Here is a 22,805-nt window from a genome sequence, read left to right on the forward strand (position 1 = left end):
AAACATCAGAAACAAAATAAAAAGTCTCTATCTCTGTTTTACTTTTCCAGAATAAAACCCAAGAGGGAAAATGAATCTCTGCCTGTACTTTCATGTAAACCAGTTTATGACCTGCAACTCTAAGAATTTTCTAAACCAGGTGAGTGCACAATGAATCTGTGTGGTATAGTGATTTCATCAGCAGGTGTAGCATATATAAAAATAAAACAATGCTGTTACTGGATGTTGTATTCTATTGTTTCTATCTTCCATAGTACATGTGCTGAAGTATATTTTGGCAAAAGAATAATAATTATCACTAGTTCTTTAAATACAACAGATCCCCAGAAGACTATTATGCTGGATATTAAACAAATGCATAAAGAGTCAGTGCTCTAAGAGCACAAGAACAAACAACATTGTTAGAATGGGGATTAACACAAGAAGGCTACTGATGACTAGCAAAAGTTTCCTATTTACTTGATAAGCAGTTGCTTTTTAACTATTTACTGAAGGAGGATAAAACAGAGAAGGGGTATTAGTAGCACTATTCCAGCACCACTAAGGCTCTGGTTTCACAATTGATGAATAACATACTCATCCAACATGTGTTGAAATAGGTCCTCTGTAGTTCATGAAGGATAGAAAACGAAGAAAAGGGCTTACTAAAATAATGCTGTCTGGCAGATGGTCAAGTTACAGGATTTTGCAAAGGAAACCAGTATCAGAATGTGCACGTCCAGTGAAAAAGTGCCTTGAGTCACAGAATTTATGTCCAGCTCTTCTCTAATTGCAGCCTGTTTGGTACACGTCAGATTGGTGTGAAATATGAGCAAGAACAGAAAGAGGCTCTACATTGCCTTCACGTGTCCCATTGGAACACATCAGTACTCACACAGATACAATGAGGATTTGTATCTATGCCTCATTTTTTTTTTTTTCCTAACCCAATTTAGTAGTTTAGGCTCTCAAGTCAGAGCAAAATAAAACAAAGTTTCAAGAGAACCAGAAGGAGCATTAGAACTCTAGCAAGCTGGGTACAAACATACAGCTGGTTTGCATCCTTAGGTGGAAAACCTATTTATTCATGGAAGAATATAAAACTAATAAAAATACAGCTTCACTGAGGTATTTTAAAATGATTGGAACTTCAAGTTATTTGTTAATGTGTGCAGGGGTATATAAAACGCAAAGTAAAAATATACAATAATTCCACCCAGCTCCAAATTTATAATGTTGCACTATCTAACCTATTTCTGTTATTAAGTGGGGAGACAAAATACAGCAGTATCCATAGAAGTGCACTATACTTACATTCTAAATCTGTAATGATTCTAAAATTCACCTTACAATTAAACTTGAATCTGATTAAGACATTTAAAGTGGCAATGATTTGAACAGAATCTTAATTACACATTAAAAATTTACAGCCTACCAAAGAAATGGAGTTCCTTTATACTTAACATTAAGTAGCATTTATTCCTGATACTAGGTAATGCCACTGCTCCTAACCTACAGCATGGTGACTCTACTTGTTTGATCAATCATGAAAAAGTAATCCACAGTAATATTCTCAAGGCATAAATCCATTAATATTGTATCATTGTGATTCTATACCCTCCAGTGAATAAATAATGATTCATTTAAAGGCAACCACATTCAGCTATGTTACTTCATGTACTGAAGCATGTATACTAAGAAGTATAGCTGTACACTGTTTTGATAATTTTCAGTGATATTTTAAAGTAAAACATTAATAATGCCTCCTCTCAGTATAGTATTTGTTACAGACTTTTTAAAGAGACATAGAACATTGCCACTTGGACTTTGACAGTATTTTGAGCAGGACATCTGGTATAACATGGATGGGAAACTGCTAGGGAAGCACAGACATCTTGCATGCATAAAAATATCAGGTTATATAGAAAAAAAAAAAAAAGGTAGATCTGGAGCAGTGTTTCAGAGAAACAGCTTTAAGGGAAAGGAAAATGAGATTATTCCTCGGGACTAGCCATTTCCAATTATAGCTTGACAAAATAATAAATAATAATAATAATAATTTAAGCCCAGAGTCAATTAAAATGGCCAAGTTCTAAAACTCCTTAAAATAGGCTTTAAAGGGGAAGCTTTGACAGATGGAACTTCAACTGCACAGCACAGTTGGGTGCTGCTATAATAGGCATTTTTTAAAATAACTTTGATCAAAGCTTATTAACCAGCAGCATCAAGCCATTGGTGGTTTGGACTACACAAGAGGACTAATTAAACTTAAATGGCCACAGCCTCCTGAAGGCACACCATTTAATCCTTAAGCAAGACCGTGAATGAAGGACAAGAGAATACGTGCATATTAGAAAGTGAAAAATGGCAAGATGCTCACTCATATTTATTTTAGGCATTACTGAGAGCTTATCAGAACTAATTTGGTCCCCATAAGGAAACATTCAGAAATGTGAGTATTTCAAGTTCTAGGATTCATGTGATGTAGAATATTTCCATGTAGATGGCAGCAAGCACGGAACATAAACATTTCATTCAAGCCAGTAAGGACCACGAGGTCTTTCTGTATCCTAAGGAGAAGTAACTTCCACCAATTTCAATATGAAATATGACTAAGGAATTCATGGGCAAGAGAAAATTAAATAGAGAGAAAGCAAGCTGACTGTAGATTGGTGCCCAGGAGCCTCATTTAGACAGCCACAGATAATAGCATTGTAACTGAAGATAACAGTAATCAATTATAAAATAATTTTTTCTATTGCTTATCTCCTACCTGATACATTATTACTCACATCTATATGGAGTACAGTATATAACACCTATCCCCACAATCTCATCACATTCCTAGAAAAAAAAATAACCTTCTTTTCTCGGGTCATCTTCCAAACCCTGTGAAAAGGGAAACTTTTAACCCTCATCTACATTTCATTTTCCTTGGAAGTAAGGCGGGAGAGGACTCAGTACTTGTTTCTGTTTTACAATCTTCCTGCCATATGGAGCAGTAAAGTATTTTTCACAGTTAACAAAAGGGCTCCACTTGTCTGACATAGACATGATTGCTAGTCATGACATCAAATGTTGTTTTCTTAGTCTGATAGTCTTACTTGTCTTTTTAAGCCTTCTAGGAGAAATGACTGAGAGCTAGACCAAATAAGAGTCAAAATTATCATTGAGCAGAAGAAAGAGAAATCAATATGATGAACTGAGACCACAGCTGGTCTGTGCTCTGGGCTGTCCTTAATCAGAGTAAGTGTTTCTGCATCACTCAGCAACAGAAACTTCCTGCTTTGGCATGCGGCTTCATGCTAACTGAGCCACCACATCAGTCCTGTGGGCTAACAGAAAGAGAAAGGTCAAAAAGACTGGCAATTTTCAGCTTTTTTTTTTTTAATTTTATTTTTAGTTTTAAACAGATCCTGTTAAGAAGGAAACATGAAGTGAACTGAAGATCCTTCAACATCTTACCCCAATCAACATCTTTCTGTAATCTTTTCAAGCCTGCTCCTGATGCTTCTCATCTGTGTGTATATGATTCTTTCTACTGTCACAGGATCTAGCAGTCCCAAACAAGAATGATGACCCTAAAACACCAGACACTTGTCAAGCTAAACAAAATATCAGACATTTGATTAAGGAACTGAAGTACAAGCCTGGAAGCAACATGTGAGGGAAGAGTGAAACAAATGAGACAGTGCTAAAGAGCACATCACTAGTCCGAATGAGAGGCACCTATGAAGTAACTGGGACTGAAGTTCCAATAGTCAAAGCAACAACCATGTCTCAGTTTTCCATGGCTCAGTTCTTATCTTACCAAACTTTAGAAAACAAAATGAAAACAACCTCTACCCAGCCCCAGGAAACATTCAAATGTCTCCATTTCTGAAGTACTCCCCAGCAGCAGGAGGATTTCCTTCCTGTCCTCCTTCCAGAGCAGAAACACTCTCCAACAGAAGTTCACTTACATTTACAAGGCCCTGGCACACCATCTCTAGCTGCTGCTTAAGAATTTACTAAACTGCAGTGAACATATGATCTGAGTGTGTTTTTCAGTCTTGTATTCACCGATACTAACCAATGCATCAAATGAGTGTACCTTATGCATACAGACTGGAGAGCAAAACTGTTGTACAGAAAAACACACAGCATTATTTATAAACCTTGTACTTATAAATATGTTTTCCTGGGTGCTCTATTTACTAATAATTTGTAATCAAATTTAAATTTGTTCATCTAGAGTACAAAGCATTAATGGCATCAGTATGTAGATTTAAGACAATAATTAGCATTTTTCAGTTGATTTTGGATTTAAGTCATGAAGTAGACTGCCATCACAAAACAAACCATAAATCATATCCACTAATGTTACTCTAAGTGCCAAACCTCTAAATTTTTAAGTAAACTTTTAGTTACAGATTAATCATTATTGTAGGGAAAAGGTCCTTACACAAAATTTCTGCAAAGCTAAACAGATAAATGCAACCAGCTGCTGTGCAGAAGTTGAAAACTTATCTGACAGCCTGGATGAAGGTTCATGCATGAGTAAATGTCTTTACGTAGATGACACAAGGAGGTTTTCTTATGAAACTCAACTGTTCATCACATATCCCAGAATCATAGGGACTGGAAGGGATCTCTAGAAATCCAAGTCCAACCTACCTGCTGAAGTAAGTTGCAAGAAAGTGACCAAACAGGTCTTGAGTATGTTCAGAGAAGGTGTCAAGTTGCAGTTAGTCGAGTTAATTAATAACATCTGGATGAAAAGACCATCTACTATCACAAGATCTCACTTGTAGTTTCTTTTAGAACATGACTACAGTGGCTGTTTAAAATTCGTCTCAGTATTTCATGTAAATCATTTGCCAGTCCCTTCAATGTCATCACTATGTTACTGTCTTCAACTTGCTAACATTTTCTTTCAAGTTTGTATGCTCAAATTTGATGCACCCCTGTGTCAAGGGGAAAAATCACATCTTTATTCAAAAATTACAGAGTTCACTTGTATTTTACTTTTTAAAATCACTGATTGCACATTCTTTATTTCCCAAAGTAGCTTCTACCAGCAGGTAGAACTGGGAAAACACAAACTTACAGCAGGTCGGGCTGAGACCAGATGAACTAACGTAGTCAAGTTTTTAGCTGAAAGGTCAGACACAGCACTTATGCAGTCCCATAAAGGATGCGATGAGAAGCAGGATGCAAAAGTTGTCCAACAAGCTCTTGGCCTTGCTCTTTGGGTCTCCATGGGGAATGCAAAGTGACAGTACTCAGAGGGACGCATCTTTATGTGGTAAAAGGGACTGGACCAAGCAAAGCTCGACACATTGCTAGTCTTCTCAAGCAAGGGGTATTTACCAAGCATTGGAAATCATTGCATTACACTGTGTTAAGAGTACATTCAGTAAAGTTACAGCTAGTGTTTCACAAATACAAATTGCTTTAAATAATTATCTTCAACTTCACAATGCATAGATACAAGGACTGATAATTTTCCATTTGAATTTTCAATGACATATTACCTTGTTTGAGAACCTACAAACCATACACTAGGTTATTTTCCACATTCCAGTTTCTTGAACAAAATGTGGTGCAGAATGTTATCTTACAGAAGTCAAAATCCATTATTTTTTCATTTTATCTTCTTCACCCTGTTGGTAATCTCATTACAGAACACACAAGTATCTAGCTTGCATTCACCAGTTTCTGCACCTGCACAAGGATTGAAACTAACCATTCTTATTCATTTTCTTGTTTTTCTTCATGCTCTGACATTTGCCTCAGACCAACATCTGAGTCATTCACCCATAATTGAATATATCATTTAATTTACTTTTTCTTTGGGTCAGTATTGGTAACTTCTTTTCCAAATCACTGGGACTCCCTTCAGTGCTCCAAACATTCCATTAAAAATGTACAGGAAACTAAGAAATAGCCTCAGCCAGTTTTTTAAACTTTACAATTGATTATATTCTAACTGGTCCTTTTTAAAATGAAGTGATTTCACAGCTCATTTCATGTATCACTTAGTTTATAGGAGAATGGAAATAAGTCATGACACAATTAGTTTTTTCTCCCTAAATTCAAATAAGAAGTATTTATTGAACATGGCTGCTTTTCAGGTACTATTGCGTGGTGGTAAAAGTGTGGCTATTATCAGCGCTCACAAAAAGAGAAGGCTGGATACACAGGGAGTACCATCTGACCTACGATTTATGAGAGTGTCTTTGCCATGAAAAAAACAGACTGTGGTACAAAAAAGATAAGGTTTTTAATTTTTATATTCAAATCTTGCAGTTGAAATAACTCTTTAGTCACAATCAAAGGACTGTATCTCTCAGAGGCAATAGAAAGCACTTTTTTTTCAGCTTTGTTAATATCTGATATTCTAATCTGCCCTTCTATCGGATCATTCTAGGCATATTGGGCATAACTCTGGGGACTCCATGTTGACTTGTATCAGCTTGCATTGCCTCTAGTACAGTGCAGAAATAATTATATTTTTTCCTCAGAGATAGTAGAGGGAAATGAGAGCTTTTTTTCTGTTTTCTCTCTTCCTAGTATAGCTACAACACAGATGGCTGCAAAAAAGAAAACAACTAAGATGGCAGCACTGAGGAAAGTGAAAATTTAACAATTTTTTTTTTTTAATTTAACCCTCAAATTCAAGTGAAAACTTACGTGAAAATAAAAATGCACATGCTGCTTTTTTCAGCAATATCTATCAGTTCAGAATCTCATTATAGCTTGAGCAGAGGGGTTTCGTTTATGCTTTTTGAAGTCATTCGTCTGTCTCAAACATCTCCCTGAGCCAGTTAAGTCCTATGGAACCTTGCAAAAGAATCAATATTTTTTTACTTCCTTTGTTTTTTCACTAAGTAGGAAGTATTGCTCTTGATGCTATCTGACCTTACCAAAAATTACGTGAAATAAATGTTTTCTGAACAAAAGATCACATGCCAATACAAAATCATTTATTTCCATAGCTGCAGATTCTTTATTTATTTTCTGCATTCGTCTGAAGCTCTGCCTGCTGTATATTAGATGAGAAAGTCCTCAACAAACAAACTTATGAATTACGAAGTCTAATACCACTTCTGTCAGGGCCTTGGACATTTCTGCTTCCCAATTGCACACTAAACACTTTGTTGTTCTTAATTACCTTCATCTATAGAAGAAATAGAAAGCACCAGTGAGAGAACCTATTAGATCTGAGCAGAAGTTTATGAGAACTACATGGCAAGTGCCACTGAAGTTTTAGAATGCTGATAGCATTCATCTTGCAGATTCTTACTATTTTGCTAAAAATTTATCTGTGAATCACTATGATTCACAGATAAATATCTTATATTGTAGAATGGGCTATTGCTGTGTCCCACATACTTTACCAGTACTAGAAAACTCAGTCAAACTGAATTTTATGAGCACCTTCATAAAGACAAAAATTCATAGGCAAGTTAAAATTAGTTCTGCTATAAATACCTTTTTATTTCATTTTATGGTGTAAAATGAGTACAGAGATTTATTTATTTAATTGCAGTTAAACCTCTTCTCTTTCCCTTTTTTAAACATTGCTGAAACTGTCAGGAACTTCATTTTACATTTTAGCAGTTACCGGATATGCATCAAGATTCTTAGAATTTAAAATTAAACTGTTGATAGTTCAGATACTATTAGACTGTAATTAGTTCTGCAAAGTATGCAATTTGTCATTTTGGAAGAAAAGACAGCACTTTCACTCATGCAATATGCATTTAAACTTCCTTTCTTTAATTTGAATATGCCAGCATTATACTCTGCTCAAAGAGAGATATTTTTAAGGCTTACAGGTTGGCTTGTCATTGAGCAGCTTGTCAGGTAGTATTTTGTCTTCACTAAGGTTTATTCGTATGAAGTAATTGTCCTGCCCATTATATTCCCCAAAGACAGTACATTCTGCCTTACCTGATGGTAATGAGGACTGTATTAAATTTTCACTTTCCTCCTCAGTGCTGCCATCATAGTCATTTTCTTTCTCTGTTGCCATCTGTGTTGTAGCTATACTATCCCTAGGAAGAGAGGAAACAGAAAAAAAAAAAGCTCATATTTCCCTCTACTATCCCTGAGAAAAATTGTAATTATTTCTGCACTGTCTTAGAGACAATGTAAGCTGATACAAGTCAACATGGAGTCCCCAGAGTTATGCTTAATATGCCTAGAATAATTGGGTAGAAGAACAGATTAAAATAACAATAAAACAAGGCTACACAAAAATGGTAATCAAATAGAAGCGTGTTGTAGCATTAGAAAAATTCAGCTTCTTAGTCTACTTTTAAAATTAAAAGCACATAAAAACATTCAGATTTAGATATTTTTATTTCCCAAAGAAGAAAAAGAGTCAAAGAATTGGAGAGGAAAGCATACAAAGATACCACCTATAGAAATGGCACAATGTTTGGAAAAATCAACTACATCCAAATAGAATATTGTAGAGGAGAGATTCAGTTAATATTTATTTATTGGCTACCGAGCCCAAAACAATATGTTGCTATTTGCAATGACTCTCCAAAGAATCCTCTGCTCTCATGAGTAACATAGCTGTTTTGGATAACCAAGAACTTTGCCAAAAAGAACTCTCACTCAATGCTATGGCTAAAGTAACAGAAACTAAGCTAAAATATGTGCCAGATGTGATACCAAGTGTCTCAGGGAAATCAGGAGATACCTTGCACAGTGGGTATCCACTGCAGATTCTTTAGCTTCGTTCAACAACTTCTGCAAGTTTCTTATCTTCATCTTCTTTTCATTCAGCACCAAAACAAACCGATTATAAAGATCTCCCTCTAGTTCTTCTTTAGCTTCTACACATTTTTCCAGCCTACAAGATAAAATTAACTGTTGCTTACTTCAAACATCACATCATTTCTTTTTAAAAATCTGTGTTTTTGGTTTTTTTTGGGGAAGAAAATTCAGTATAGAGGACAGCCTTCCTACTACAGGTACTCCCATAGTGTACACTGCATAACTAGTCCAGTATCTTTCAACTTTAACAGTTTAGAAGCATCTTCTTTCACAGAAATGTGCAATGCACTTCACTACCAGAAGAACAACATTTTCAAGGGGAAAAAAATTCTCTTTATATAATTTTTTTTTTTATAGATTCTTACACATGTCTCTCAGGCAACTCAAAGTTAAGTAGGCACAAGTGCTCTTTCATTTCAGTGATGAATTCACCACAGTGGGCATAGCTTAGCAGGATACACATAATGGGATTACAAATAGACACGATTAAGCTTGACAAGCACCAAATCTGGCCTACATACCCTGACTTGAAACACACTTGAAAAGGAGAAAAATAAAAAATTTCCCCAAAACAAAAAACTAAGAAACAGACAGAACTAAGAGTCAGGCTAAGGTGCCCAACATACATTCCAGGCCACTCATGCAGATACTGCACTCATTCCTTGGGGCAGATGTGGCTGATACAAATGTCAGTTCAGTTGTTTTCCATCAGCAGATGAGCATGCCTTGCCCTGCTGAACAGCAGTGTGCAGAAACTCAGCAGGGCACTGGAGCAACACCTAATGGCACCAGTAATCTTTCTTTTCATTAAAAAGCAAAAAAAACCCTAAAAACTATAGTGTGGTAGACTCCATTTCCAAGAGATATGCAGCTGAGACCTCATGGGCACTGGCAGTCATCATTTTCCTGAACCAGCCACAATTACTTGTTAGGATTAAATTTTTATGAAATTATACGAAAATGGTTTTAAAGATGACAATAATTTTCAGAGCAAAAGCATTCTTTGCGTTTTTAAAAGTATACTTTGCATCTGTAGGTAGCTAAATTTAAACAGAATGAAGTACAATGGTTTTTCAAAATTAAGAATGTGTAAGTACACTCAGATACAGGAATGACAAAACTGGAATATAAATAAACATGACAAAACTGAAGAAAGCAACTTGCAATTAATGTGCTCATTTAGTTATTCTAGTATTTTATAACTTTTGGTCCTTGAGTTGAAACCCAAATACTTCAATAGCAGATGGTAACAAATAAACACTTGATGATCTTACTGATTAAGATAACTACTTGTATTACTTCAAATAGTAATAACTTATAAACAGCATCCTTCTCACCAGCCTATGCAAATATGGTGAAAAATGTTTAGAAGGCTTTTTTTGTTAGAATTAAACACATTTGCATAACAGATTTTAAAAATATTAATTTACAAGATATGAAATTTCAACATACTTGCTATATAAATTCTGATTATTGCATTCATAGATCAAAACCATATATGATGTAAGAAGAAAGACAACAGAAAATAATCTCATCAAGTATTAAGCCTACAGTGCAATGCTTTAGGGACATACTTGATAAATAATTCATCTAATTTAAATGCAAATAACAGAACATCATTACCATATAGATCGGTTCAATAATTCCTAAATGAAAGATCATACGTACTAATCAAGTATCAGGAGGCTTTCCAACTATTAAAGGAAAGTTAACTGTTTAGTGGTGAACAAACAGACCAAATATCAAAGCACAGAGAACCATAAACCCTAATACAGGGCCCGGCATGCCTTGACTAACTCACAAAAGGAGAAAGGTAAGGATAGGGATTGCCCCACACTTATCAAGCAGCTTTCAGACATTACAAAAAAAAAAAAAAAAAAAAGCAACAATTGGGCAAATTGTCACTTACATGGTTGAAATTATTCATGTCCATTTACATAAAAATGGAAAAGCTTTTTCTTGTTAAATATGGTGAGTCTGGATGTATAGAAAACTCCCTGCACCCCCACACAACAATTTAAGTAATGAAAGCGTTTACTGCTGTTCCTTTATTTTCCCAGTGAACTGGTCAATGGCAGAGCAACTGAGGTTGATTTAAGCTGCCACATTAAGACATTTCAACTGCTTGGCCAAAACGGTGCCAAATGAGAAATGAAGTCCTTTGAATCCTGCAAAGATATCTTTTGATGAAAATCCATGGAACTGTAGACTCTCAATGGAGTATGGTTGATACTGCCTGGACATTAAGAAGCATAGAATTTATTGCAAGACCAGGCGTCTTCTGGATGCTTTGGAATAAAATAAGAGCAGCCTAAAATATACACTGCCTGTATGCACATAAGAGAATATTAAGTGTTCCTGGTGGAAGGACACAGTAGGTAAAATCAACTTGTAGAAGGCCATTACTTAACTATACAAGAATATTTTCATTGATGTCAACATATTTTTTCATTTTTTAATTGTTTAAGGGAATTCATGCATATATATATTCCTCACATATAGACATTTAACTGGCACAGCATTCAATGAATGGACAAGTGTGATAGTTTCACAGTAATGCTACACTTTCAAATCATTTAGCTTTAAGTAATAATATTATAGGGCACACAGTACCTAAAAATGTGGCAGTCTTCTGCTGCATGAAAACAGGGATGCACTGATTGCAATATAAATGTGTGCATTTGAGGGGGTGGCTCTGGCTGCAGCTTGGTACAGCCTTTAGGATTCACTCAGGCATGCATTACCTGAATTATGTACCACTAAGCAAAGCTGGCTGGGTTTCATTCCAGTACCTCATCAGTTACAAATACAATCTTTCATTGCAATTTGTCACATGCTTGTGCCTGTGCGTGATTTGTCTCACTAAAATACGATCTCCCTAGGCCAAACAAAGGAGCTACTGATCTCAAAGACAACTTTCAAGTACAATGAAAATAAACAGCAGTTAATGGCTAGAATGGTGCGAGTCTTATTTGCACGTGCTTTATGTTTTTTGCTTTAAAGATCTGTCTTTTATACAAGTGCAGTGCTTTTAGTGAGCCAGACATATCCATTTAAAAACTTACACGTGCTACACAAAACAGCTACTACTAAGAATGGTTATGATAAGTAATTCAGAAAATAATGTACCTGTCCATTCATTCTATGCTGCCTAAATGTAGAGATCATACATGCTTCACAAAAATTAACATGAACTATGTAACTTGTTGACATTTATGCATTTTCCACACTCAAATACTACTAGTATGCTACCTATCTATCCTTGTCCTTTGTGCTCTAAAATAATTACTGCTCTTACGGCACCTTCTTACTACACTTCAGATTCACACCTCCCTTCCCCCAGCATTGGTGTTGGTATGGAATTTCAATGAGCTCTTGATGAAGAGTCAATTTCAAGTGCCAAGCTACCTAACCTGCCTTTTTATAAGTTGTTTGTGGTTTAAACGTACTGTCACTATAGCTGACTAAAACATCAATTTGTAGGTATTTTGATTTTGGTTTGTCTACCCTAATTTTAGATGCTTGATAAAAAATAAATACCGCACACGAATATTTAACTTATGTTTTATTCACCAACAAATTATTTTGTTAAAGATTATTACTGTTTTACATTTATTACCTTAATTATCTACGTGAAATAAAAGCTATAGCTATCATGCTTTGATACTTTAATTCATCCATCTCTGAGGTGTTCATACACACACACCCACGAACAAACACATTGTTCTGCAACATTGTCAGAATAATCCTTTTGAAAATCTCTACAGCCTCTCTCTCTACTTACAAGTTTCCAGGTCCTGTCTTAGAAGTATTTATTTTATGTTTATAGGTCAAATGCAGCACAGTTCAGCTATCCATTAACTTTTACACTGATGGTATCTACATACAGCCATTTCCTAAAAACAGGGAAAGCTTCAGGCAGGTAAAATCCTACTCTTTGATCACCAAGCTAAGCAAGACAATGAGAATTAAAGATGGTATAGCTTCTGCCAGGAATGTTCAACACATCAGACACCACATAGCTCTGACTAGATTACCTAAGTAATTTAGCAATGCAGAGGATGCAGAGGATTTCTTTTCAAAAGGATATTTAGTGTTACCATGACTTTTGCCTTTATATGGACCTAAATCCCAAGGGAAGTAGCAGAAGCCATTCCTGGAGATGTCAGCAAACTGCTGACAACAGCAAGCTGTTTACAGATGTGTGGATTATCTCATATACATAGGTCACTCTGAAAATAATGCTTCCTATTCATTTCCATGGAAATAACAAAAGATACAAAGAGCACAATAGCACCATTTGACAGAGCAAATTCTCAGCTACAAAACACTATTTGTCAACATAGTCACCATCATTAGCTGTGCATTTTCACTAGCAATGAACAAGAGCCTGCATACTATGATTGTAACAATCTGCACCAGTGAAGGTGACTCACTTTTGTCACCACTGCTGAAATGCACCACCCATCACCTCACTGTGCTCACATCCACTCTGTGGTCTCCATCAGCATTCAGCAAGCATCAGTGAATGTTGATGGGTGCCATTTTTTTCCACATGAAAGAATTCAATGACACAACTTTGCTTCAACCACAGTTCCAGGTCAGACACCATCTTATCAGACTCCCCCTCTGCTGCCATCTGTCACATGGAAGCAAAATATAGGTAAATATTGGTGGGAAGGTTCAGTCTCTACTACCATAGCACCAAAATCTGCCTCTGATGTCACAGGCCAACCTCATAAAATAGGAGGCATTACTTTCGGAGCCGCCTTGTACATTCAGGCAATTGCCAACAGCAGACCAGGGTTGGCATTTAGTCTATGGACTGTTCACGAGGCAGGTTTAACTTCTTGAATGAAACTTGTTACTCATTTTATTGAGGCTATGGAAAGCAGGAGAACCAGGAACACTTCAGGATAAGGATTTTTCAAAGCTGCTGAGCTGAGCTCACTAAACTTTAATGGCTGTCAGAAAATTAGAGCGGGAAAATGGAAAAGAGGTGACCAAATTATTCCATCTAGTTCTCCATGCTTATTATTCTACCTAACTTGAGCAAAAAATACCTTGCAAGTCTGCAGTCTGTTTTGATTCTAATAATGTCCTGAAGTGAGAGACTTTAAGCAAGAAGTGCTGAATTCGAGCTGATTTGCCTTAGTTTCAAGTAAAAGAGGGAGAGCTATTCTTCCACCATATGCTTCATACTTGTTTTTTTTTTTACTTCTCAACCACAAGCGTGATACAGAATGTGAAACTTGAAATGTTCTCTAGTGAACAACTGCAGGCAAAGCTTTTGTGCAGCTCCACTAAATTTTCAGCAACCTGGGCCCACCAACTGAGGCCAAAATAGCAATGACGCAGCATGGTAGACTGGGCCAAGGCAAGAAAAAAAGAAGAGAAAAATCTAATGTTTGGACAAAAATTATTTTTATGTTCTATTTAGGGGGCATGGTCAAAGTTTGATGATGGTACAACTTTCAGTATTTATTTCAAAAAATCACGTTTTTACTATCAAAATATAAACACACTAGAGAAAAAACAACAGTTTTCAAAGCCTTGAATACATTGCTTCACAGAGCAAAGGTTGTCGGGCAACTGTGAATCTTTCTTCGGGGTTACTCTTTAAAAGTGGTGCACCACCATGGAAATTGATGTAAGCACTAATGCCTATTACACATTAGCGTGTAACACAGTGCTGCATACTGGTTATACAATACACCACTGTTCAATACACTGTTAGGCAGTAAAACACTGTTTAGGAAGGCCATATGCTTGTCAGGGAGATTGTCAGGAAAAACTGTTACTCACTTTAATGAGAGAGAAACAAAACTAACTTTTTCCAAAAGCTAGCTGTCCTTTTCAAGATAAATTAACACCAATTAGCTACTTGCTTTCATCAATCTTCCTAAACGTAGTCCTTCAGATAAAGCTACACAAAGCCAAGATCTCTGACTTTTATATGCTAACCACCTTATACTAGCTAAAGTAAGCATAGATAACTTCACTGCAGTGTGCAGTACCAGGCAATTCAGATCATAAATGAAACGGTAATTAACGAAATATGTCCTCTTTCCTATAATGGCATCCTCACTTTCTATTCTGGTTGCTGCCAGAGAACAGATTAAAGCAGTGGCAACTTACCAGTCAAAAATGTCAATGATCCGAAGTGCTAGTCATAAGCTTTACAGAAGGGGAAGAAAAACACTGGCTTGCTGAAAAGAGTGGAAAGGATTTTGCAGAAAAGGGGTGATTTGTTTTTTAGTACATAAATCTAAAAACAGCTTTAATGCAAGGTCTGGGAAATCAGTCTTGTCTTCGACATAGGAAGAAGATCACATATGCTGCAAATATTTAGGTGCAGAACTCTCCTTGATTGAAAAAATATGGTGTGCATATTTCATTATATGACTTAAAATGTGTCCATCAGCAAATTCTGCATTGATCATAGGATTGCCTAGGTTGTAGCAGACCTCAAAGATCATTCAGTTCCAACTTTCCTGCCATGGGCAGGTTGCCCCCCACCAGATGAGGCTGTCCAGGGCTCCACTCAACACAGCCTTCAACACTTCCAGGAGTGCGTCATCCACAGCTCCTCTGGGCAGCTGTGCCAGTGCCTCATCACCCTCTGAGCGCTACAAATGTGTGTGATTTTCTCAAGAATGACTTGTGAACACTCTTTTGAACTTACCTTTTCTCAACATCACTCAAATCACAGAAAAGCCTCTCATTTTCTTTTTGCAGGTGCTCATTTTTCACCTGGAGTCCTCCTAAGCAGTCCAGACAATAGCCAATCAGCTCTCTAACCACATCAGCTGGACACGGAACTTTCTGTAGCTTCAGAGATCCAAGTCTAAACTAGGACAAAAGAAGAGACCAAGTTATTTCTTCTGTGAAGATCACAAAGCACCCCTCCAGAAAATTCACAAGTTTAGTAAGCATAGATGTAAGAAATACTTCACAGTCCTCATGTTCAAAAGGATATAATACATTTGTAATGAGAAGCAGCATGTGGAATAATATACTTGCCAATTATTTAAGGAGCTAACAACGTCTTGCTGGACACCTGCCAGTCAATATGCACAGGAAGTAAACACTGACATACCTTATAATGGCAGGAAAAGACGTACAATAGAGGAAGTGTAACATGACATAGGAATGATCTGCTCCAGTACAGAACTCAGATGGTCAGCGATATAAAGGTATTATCACAAGTTTTACACAAGAGGCATGAGAATGGCAGGAGCTGAAAAACTTACTGTGATACTAGCACTGTTCTTGCCATTTGACCAATGAAATATGCAATTTGCTGTCTGTTTTGGTAATTCCCATATTAAAACAACCACAACAATTACACAAAAATTGGAAACAGAGGCATCAAAATGACTAGACTTTGATTGGAAGTGCCTGCAGAAAGGTTGAGTACATGGAAGAAAGGGTCCTTTCGCATGTCTTCAAATCTTTAAAAAGATTCACAGCTCCTGTGGCCATTCCCTACAAATAGAACTGTTGTACCTCCTTTCAACTTTAACACATCATTAACTTTAAAAAAAATGTTAGTCGTACATGCTAGGGAAGACCTCAGTCTGTGTTGTGGCACCCTACCTACTAAAAACAGAATTACCTTTTCATACATTTCCTTCATTTTACTAAGGAAGGTATAGCAAACATCTAAGAAAAAGGCATCCATGAAAAAAGAAGAATAGCATTTGTTAACACTTTTTTTTTTTTTAAATAAGCTTTTCTTAATGTTTATTTTAAAAATGAAGTTAACTACTATTATTCATAATGGTCTGCTGAAAAAGGCCACATAGGAATTGCTCACCAAGACCTCTGGGGAATGTCTGAAGTAAATATCAGTTCTTCAACCTAGATAAGATACTTATTCTGTGAAAGCCTCTGCAACAAATCATGATGCTTCTTCAATGAGTCTAATTAATCAGAAAAGATTTTGTTTCAAATTCTCCTCTGATTTTTCCTTTGAATTCACATGTATAGTGTCTAACATACTGTTTCCCTTTAGCTTATGTACATCTGATGGCTACAGATAAGAAGATTCATTTAATTTATTTTTAGAAATTAGATTACATTATCAGTAACCCACAAAGTGACCTGTATTCCCTGGATATCATACTTGCTGTCTGACAGCATTAACGAAGATGGATATTTGCATAAGGGAAACTGCTTTTCATCACTTGCTAGCCACCATCACACTATACAGATAAAGAATTCATGCCACACGTTAATACCAGCCACAGAGATAGAGAAGCATAGCAGCACAGATAAATAGAAACATGATCTTCTACTTACACTGTGGAGGAAGCAGCAAGAAGAGTACACAGTCTTGTCTCATACTTTAATATAATCAGTTGAGATAGGGTAAACATAAGTATGTTTAATCAGGACAAATACACATTGTCTGACTTACTGTTTACTCAGCATAGGACAATAAAATATGAATATTCCTAAAAGAGGCTAGTGGGAATGAATTTCAGCTGAAAGCTGGGTTCTGCTCACAATCAAAATCATAGCAAATACATGGCAGACATTTCACAAGTACACATTTATAAGCAAACAGCAGTTCAGTTTCTTAAATGCATTACATAAGCCAATATTGCTCGTGTCATATGGGGCTTTCTAACTGCGAAGTATATCCTCAGCCTCACAGACCGCTACAAAAGAACTTTTTAAACTCTGTAAGGAAAATAACATCTTTTCTACAATAAAAGCTGATGCACCTAGAATTGCAGAATACCTTGAGTTGGGAGAGAACCATAACAGTCATTGAATCCAACTCCTGGCACCACACAGACCACCCAAACCCAAACCTTGTGGCTGAGAGTGGTGTCCAAATGTTTCCTGAGCTACGGCAGCTCGGGGCTGTGCCCACTGCCCTGGGCAGCCCATTCCATGCCCACTGCCCTCTGGTGCAGACCCTTTCCCTGACCCCCAGCTGCCCCTGCCCTGACACAGCTCCATGCCGTTCCCTCGGGCCCTGTTGCTGTCGCACAGAGCAGAGCTCCCTCTGCTCCCTGTGAGGAGCTGCAGCCGCCATGAGGCCTCCCCTCAGCTCCTCTGCTCTGGGCTGGGCAAATGCAGGGGCTGCAGATACTCCTCACACCTCCTGCTTTTCAGGCCCTTCACCATTTTTATAGAATTAACTTCTAGAACCTAGAGATACCAAAGCCATCCTCTGGGCAAGCTACCATTTTGATGAATGCTGAAAAGGAAGAGGAGGAAGGTCAGGCTGCAGAGAGCAGAGCACATGGTGCTGCTGCTAACCACTGAACCAGAAGGTGTGGGTCGGATGTGAGGAATAATGAGACATCATTTTGAGTGTTCATTTTAGAGTCTGATTGTCCTCACAGAACAGTGCAACTGAAGGCAACATCTTATGCCTCCATACTGACCGTACCATATCACATTTTCCGCACATCAGTGCAGAAAAACACCGGATATTTAATATGGCCCTTATTAAACCAAAGGAAATGTGATATCGGAGATGTGGTTTTATTTTGCCACCTTCATACAGAATCTTACACATCCTGTACAGACAAGCCTTCTCAACTTGTTTCTTCAGCATGAAATTATTTGTTACAGCCAGCTACTACACTGCCAATTTAACAGAAATGCTAGCGCTAACAATAGAAACGTTGTTATCTGAGCAAATTACAACTGATTGGCTCTCACTGTGGTACAGAGCCTAGTGCTGAGGGGCTGATAAACCATAAAAGGCAGCCAGATCAGCTTTGCTTCCAAAGCATGAAGGCAAATCATGAGCCATTTCTAAAGCAATATAAAGAAAACCAGGAGTCAGGTCAGTTTTGCTCTAAGGTCTCGCTGAAATTCCAAATTGGAAAGCAAAGTGGTAAAGGAGCAAATACACAAAACAACAAAATTTTAGAGCTGAGGCTTTCAAATTTGGAACAGACATATACTCTGCAGCACTAAGACAGAATTCTTTTACACTGGAATGTTTGGAGAAAAAAAAATCACACACACACACAAAAAAAAGAGGAATTTTTGTGTTTTTCTACATATTCTTTTTTAATATGCACTGAGAAATGATTCACGATGAGAAGTCATTCATTTGTCCAAAAACACCTTGTGAAATTGGATAGAATCTTAGAATGATTCAGAAGTAGTTTAAGATTAGGATACCATAAAAACCAGTTAACTGTTTAGCATGTGTGGAGTCAGGAGCTGCACTTCATGATCCTTACGGATCCCTGCCAACTTGAGTTATTTTTTGGTTCTGAAGTCCCTTGCAGAATAGGGATAGATCTTGCTTACTGTGTTGAGTGAAATGTCAACATTAACACTTCGTTAAACTAAATTTACATACAACGTATCTGATTTGGACTACATTCTCAAGGCGAATTTCATTTTGTAAATTCCTGCAAGCTGCTGATCTCTAGATGAGTTTGTACTTCTTGCTGTTCTTCCAGCTGCTGCAGCTCTCTCTAACTTTGCATCATCTGCAGATGTTGCCTTTCACTTCCTCTTTCAGACAATTCAAGAAAACATTATGTAAAACAGTGAAGCACTGAACACTTAATTCACACTGAGAATGACCAGATCTAGAGGTCCCAGGGGACAGCAAACTGACTGTAATTGATATACTGCTCCTCTTCAATGTTTTCTTTATTGTTGACTAGTTTTGGTGTTGTTTGTTGGTGGGATTTTTTTGTTGTTGTTGTTAGTTTCTAACTAACTTGACTATGTAGAGACTAACTTGACTATGTTACTTGACTATGTAGAGACAATAGACCTAGATTTCATTTTTCATTAAAAATACCTATATGCTAATTGATCTCTGCATCACCACATTCCACCAGAATTGAGGGTATCATATCTAAGGCAGTAAGTATTAGAGGTCATGTGCTGGAAGAAAACATCTATGCAGAAGTGTCTGAGAGCTCTTTTCCAAAGTACAATTTAAAGCTAGATGCTAACATGGAAGTAATTTTCAAGAGCAACAATTTTTCATTATGACATACTGGTCTATGAGGAAAAAAAAAAAAAAAAAAAAAAGGATGGAAATTGTTACTGAATCTGCATTGCTTGCCACGCTGTTAGTATCAGAAAATACACTTTCTAACAGTATTTGTAATCCCAAACATACTTTTGAAACTCCATACTTTTAGCAGCTACAAAAAAAACCCCACTGTTTACTTAGATTTTGTTCTTTCTTATTCTGGCAGGCTATAGGAGGCTACATGGGCTGCGTCTCTCCTATTTATTTTATATTCCTAATTCCTAGCCCCCAAAATTTTGCTTTTTTCTTTGCTTTGAAAATGATATTACAAAAAAAATGTACATATAACATATTCATAGATAGGTCTGATTTTTAAATCAAAGTATTTTCTTTGTGAGAGCTAATTCATGGAGTTTTAACTGTATGAGTTAGCATACAGCGTGACACAAAATCACAGTCTCATTCAGCTTCCCCTTTCCCTACAGGTTTGGGGTAGGACTCAGAGACCTCTGTGCTCTCCTTCAAACTGTGCTAACATTCAGCTGGTTTACTCAGCTAATAACTTTTACATCCTTGCAGACAGGTGCTGCCTCCTGCAAGGTGGTGTCTAAGCACATGTCCTTTCACCAGGGAAACATTAATGAAGAATGGGCATGAAAAAAATATGTCTGCATCAGCCCACCAGCACGGAGCAGCTGTGTAGTCTCTCCCAGCCTTTATCATAATCTGCAGTCCATCACAGCAGATGTGACCCTTGTGCTGAAGCAGGAAAGCCCTATAGACCCACGGAACAACAGATCCTTTTGTCATTGCCCTATTCTAAGTGTCTCTCGACACCTTTCCCAGGATAGGATGGAGCAGTGCTAGGAAGGATACTTCTAGATATTGCTTCTTGCTGCAGTTTAGTCTTTCCATGCTGTAAGTGCCATTTTAGCTGGGTATTTGGGAATTAAGTGAGACGGGGGAACAATCAGAGTCTGAAACTCTATGTTTTCCATGTTCAAAAAGCCTTCTAAATGAATCCCCATTACCAAACCAAACCAAAAGATTTACTTATTAATTGTCCAGCTCCTGTACAAATTATACCTGGAAAATTTTGCTAGGATAAGATGCTAAAAGCTATCAGCTAAACTATCCTTAAGTCATCAGCTGATCACCTGGCCTATGGATGACACTGAAAGGAAATTCCTTATCACACAGAAAAGCCATATCATACCAGATTAGCCATAGATTAGCCAAGACTAGCCAAGATTAGCCATAACATACCAGACAACGTTTAATGTTATGTTAATTAAAAGTAACATATCCCTTGCACCCTTAAATTACATTACCCAGCATAAGAGACTGATTTTCTCCTCTCAGTTGGAGCTGGAACTCCCGAAGACACACAGACTGTGATTTCTAGAGTTATCTTAATGTTAATACCAGTCAGACATCAACAAACTCATCTACTCCACATAGGCACAAACTCCAAATTAAGATAAAATCAAAATTTTGATTAAAATAAAAAAGTTTTCTATGAAAATTCATAGGTATTTAAAAAGAGGAAAATCTTAATGAAAATTCATGTACAGGGTTAAAGAACATGATCTACAAATGAATCAATGCTGACACTTAGTTGCTTATACAAAAGAAGAATTGTTAAAAGCTTGTATCTGGAAAGCATTATACCATTTTTATTTCTTAAGTCAATCAGTGAGTGGTCTTGATTTTTTAAAGTTTTGCCACTATTATCTCCAGGGAAATCATTCAACAGTAACCATGGCATCCCTGGGTGTGGTTAAAAAAAAAGAGTATACTGGAATTGCATAATACAGTGATGATAACATGTGAAAGCAGAAGTTGCTTTTGTAACAGCAAAGTCTAGGAAGCTAGAAAAATTACAGAGTATCATGGAAGCCAAGAAACCTTGCCAGTTACATCAGTCAGTATAAAAATATGATCACCAGTTATAAAAATCAAGGTTAAGACAAAAATTCTGCCTTTCTCCACTCTTGCCTTTCCCTCCTGAATGTCGTTTATGAGAAAAGCATTACTTCACCAACAACCCTCCCATAAAAAAGAAAAGAAAAGAAAAAATCTATCTTTGTTCCTGATGAAGGCATTACATTTATTCTGAAGCAGAACAGCTGACATAAGTGATTGCTATTTTTCTCGGGTTTTTACTACACGCTGCAGAAACATTCCAAATAAACTGCCATTATTTGCCACACATCAACTAATGAAATTCCATCTGGATCTACTACTTTTTATGGCAGGGATTCCCAAATATTTTGGAGAGTGCTTGCTATTTTTCACACCCTCAAACCTACATATTCATGGCACCATGGATCCCTTGCAACTACAGTACAAGGAGGCTACATCCGTACAATAAACCAAGCAGAAATTGGGAACATTGCCGGGTACTAGAATATACCAGCATTCTATACACTGACAGTTCCACATGGGCCCCAGCTTGTCCTTGGCCCATGTCAACTACCACTTCAAAAAAGAGCATGCAGGCATATGTGAGGGGTCAGGACATTGCAGGTACTGTTCCCAAGAGGTACTTCACACACAGCCACCCTGTCCTGGAGCCTGAAAAACACTAAGAATATGGACCCATACCATTTCCCACCATTCGGCCTCTGTACTTGGGAACAGTCTCAGAAAATTTTAATTTACTCATCTAGATGCAACCACAGTAGTTCTTGGAATAGTGCTGTCAGGTTTGTGGCAGAAGTTATCATATTTTACTTGATTAAGGACCAGAACACAGTGCATAAATAGCTTTCAAGATTCCCTTTTGAGGGAATACTTGGATTGTGGTGAAAGATGCAGAAGTAAAGCTGAAAAAGACTTTATCACTTAGAAGCTTTTTCCAACCACCCCATTCCAATCTGTACACTGCAGCACAGAGCATACTGAAAACAAATTCCTATCCTGAAAATTCCTATTGCTAAGTAATGGATTTAGAAAGACCTCCAGAGGTCTCAAGTTCAACATCCTGTCAAAGCATAGCCCACTCAGAGATCAGACTGTTACTGCTCTAGGCTTAATCCCATTGGGTCTTGGAAAGCTCCAATCACGGAGACTGTAC

The 22,805-nt window shown here is 37.1% G+C and overlaps 1 protein-coding gene across 6 annotated transcripts in view; it reads right to left on the minus strand.

The window, feature by feature from the left end:
- The window catches only part of XRCC4 (X-ray repair cross complementing 4), a 180,754-nt gene that overhangs the window by 87,667 nt on the left and 70,282 nt on the right, over positions 1-22,805 (minus strand). For all 6 annotated transcript variants that reach the window (XM_424905.8, XM_040656157.2, XM_025145264.3 and 3 more), the window contains exons 4-6: positions 15,440-15,606; positions 8,678-8,830; positions 7,918-8,021 (exon numbers count right to left, since the gene is read on the minus strand). In XM_424905.8, the coding sequence (XP_424905.4) occupies positions 7,918-8,021; positions 8,678-8,830; positions 15,440-15,606 (424 nt within the window). The remainder of the gene's footprint in view (positions 1-7,917; positions 8,022-8,677; positions 8,831-15,439; positions 15,607-22,805) is intronic.

This window comes from Gallus gallus, chromosome Z (genome assembly GCF_016699485.2).
Source record: "Gallus gallus isolate bGalGal1 chromosome Z, bGalGal1.mat.broiler.GRCg7b, whole genome shotgun sequence".
NCBI classification, from domain to species: Eukaryota; Metazoa; Chordata; class Aves; order Galliformes; family Phasianidae; genus Gallus; species Gallus gallus.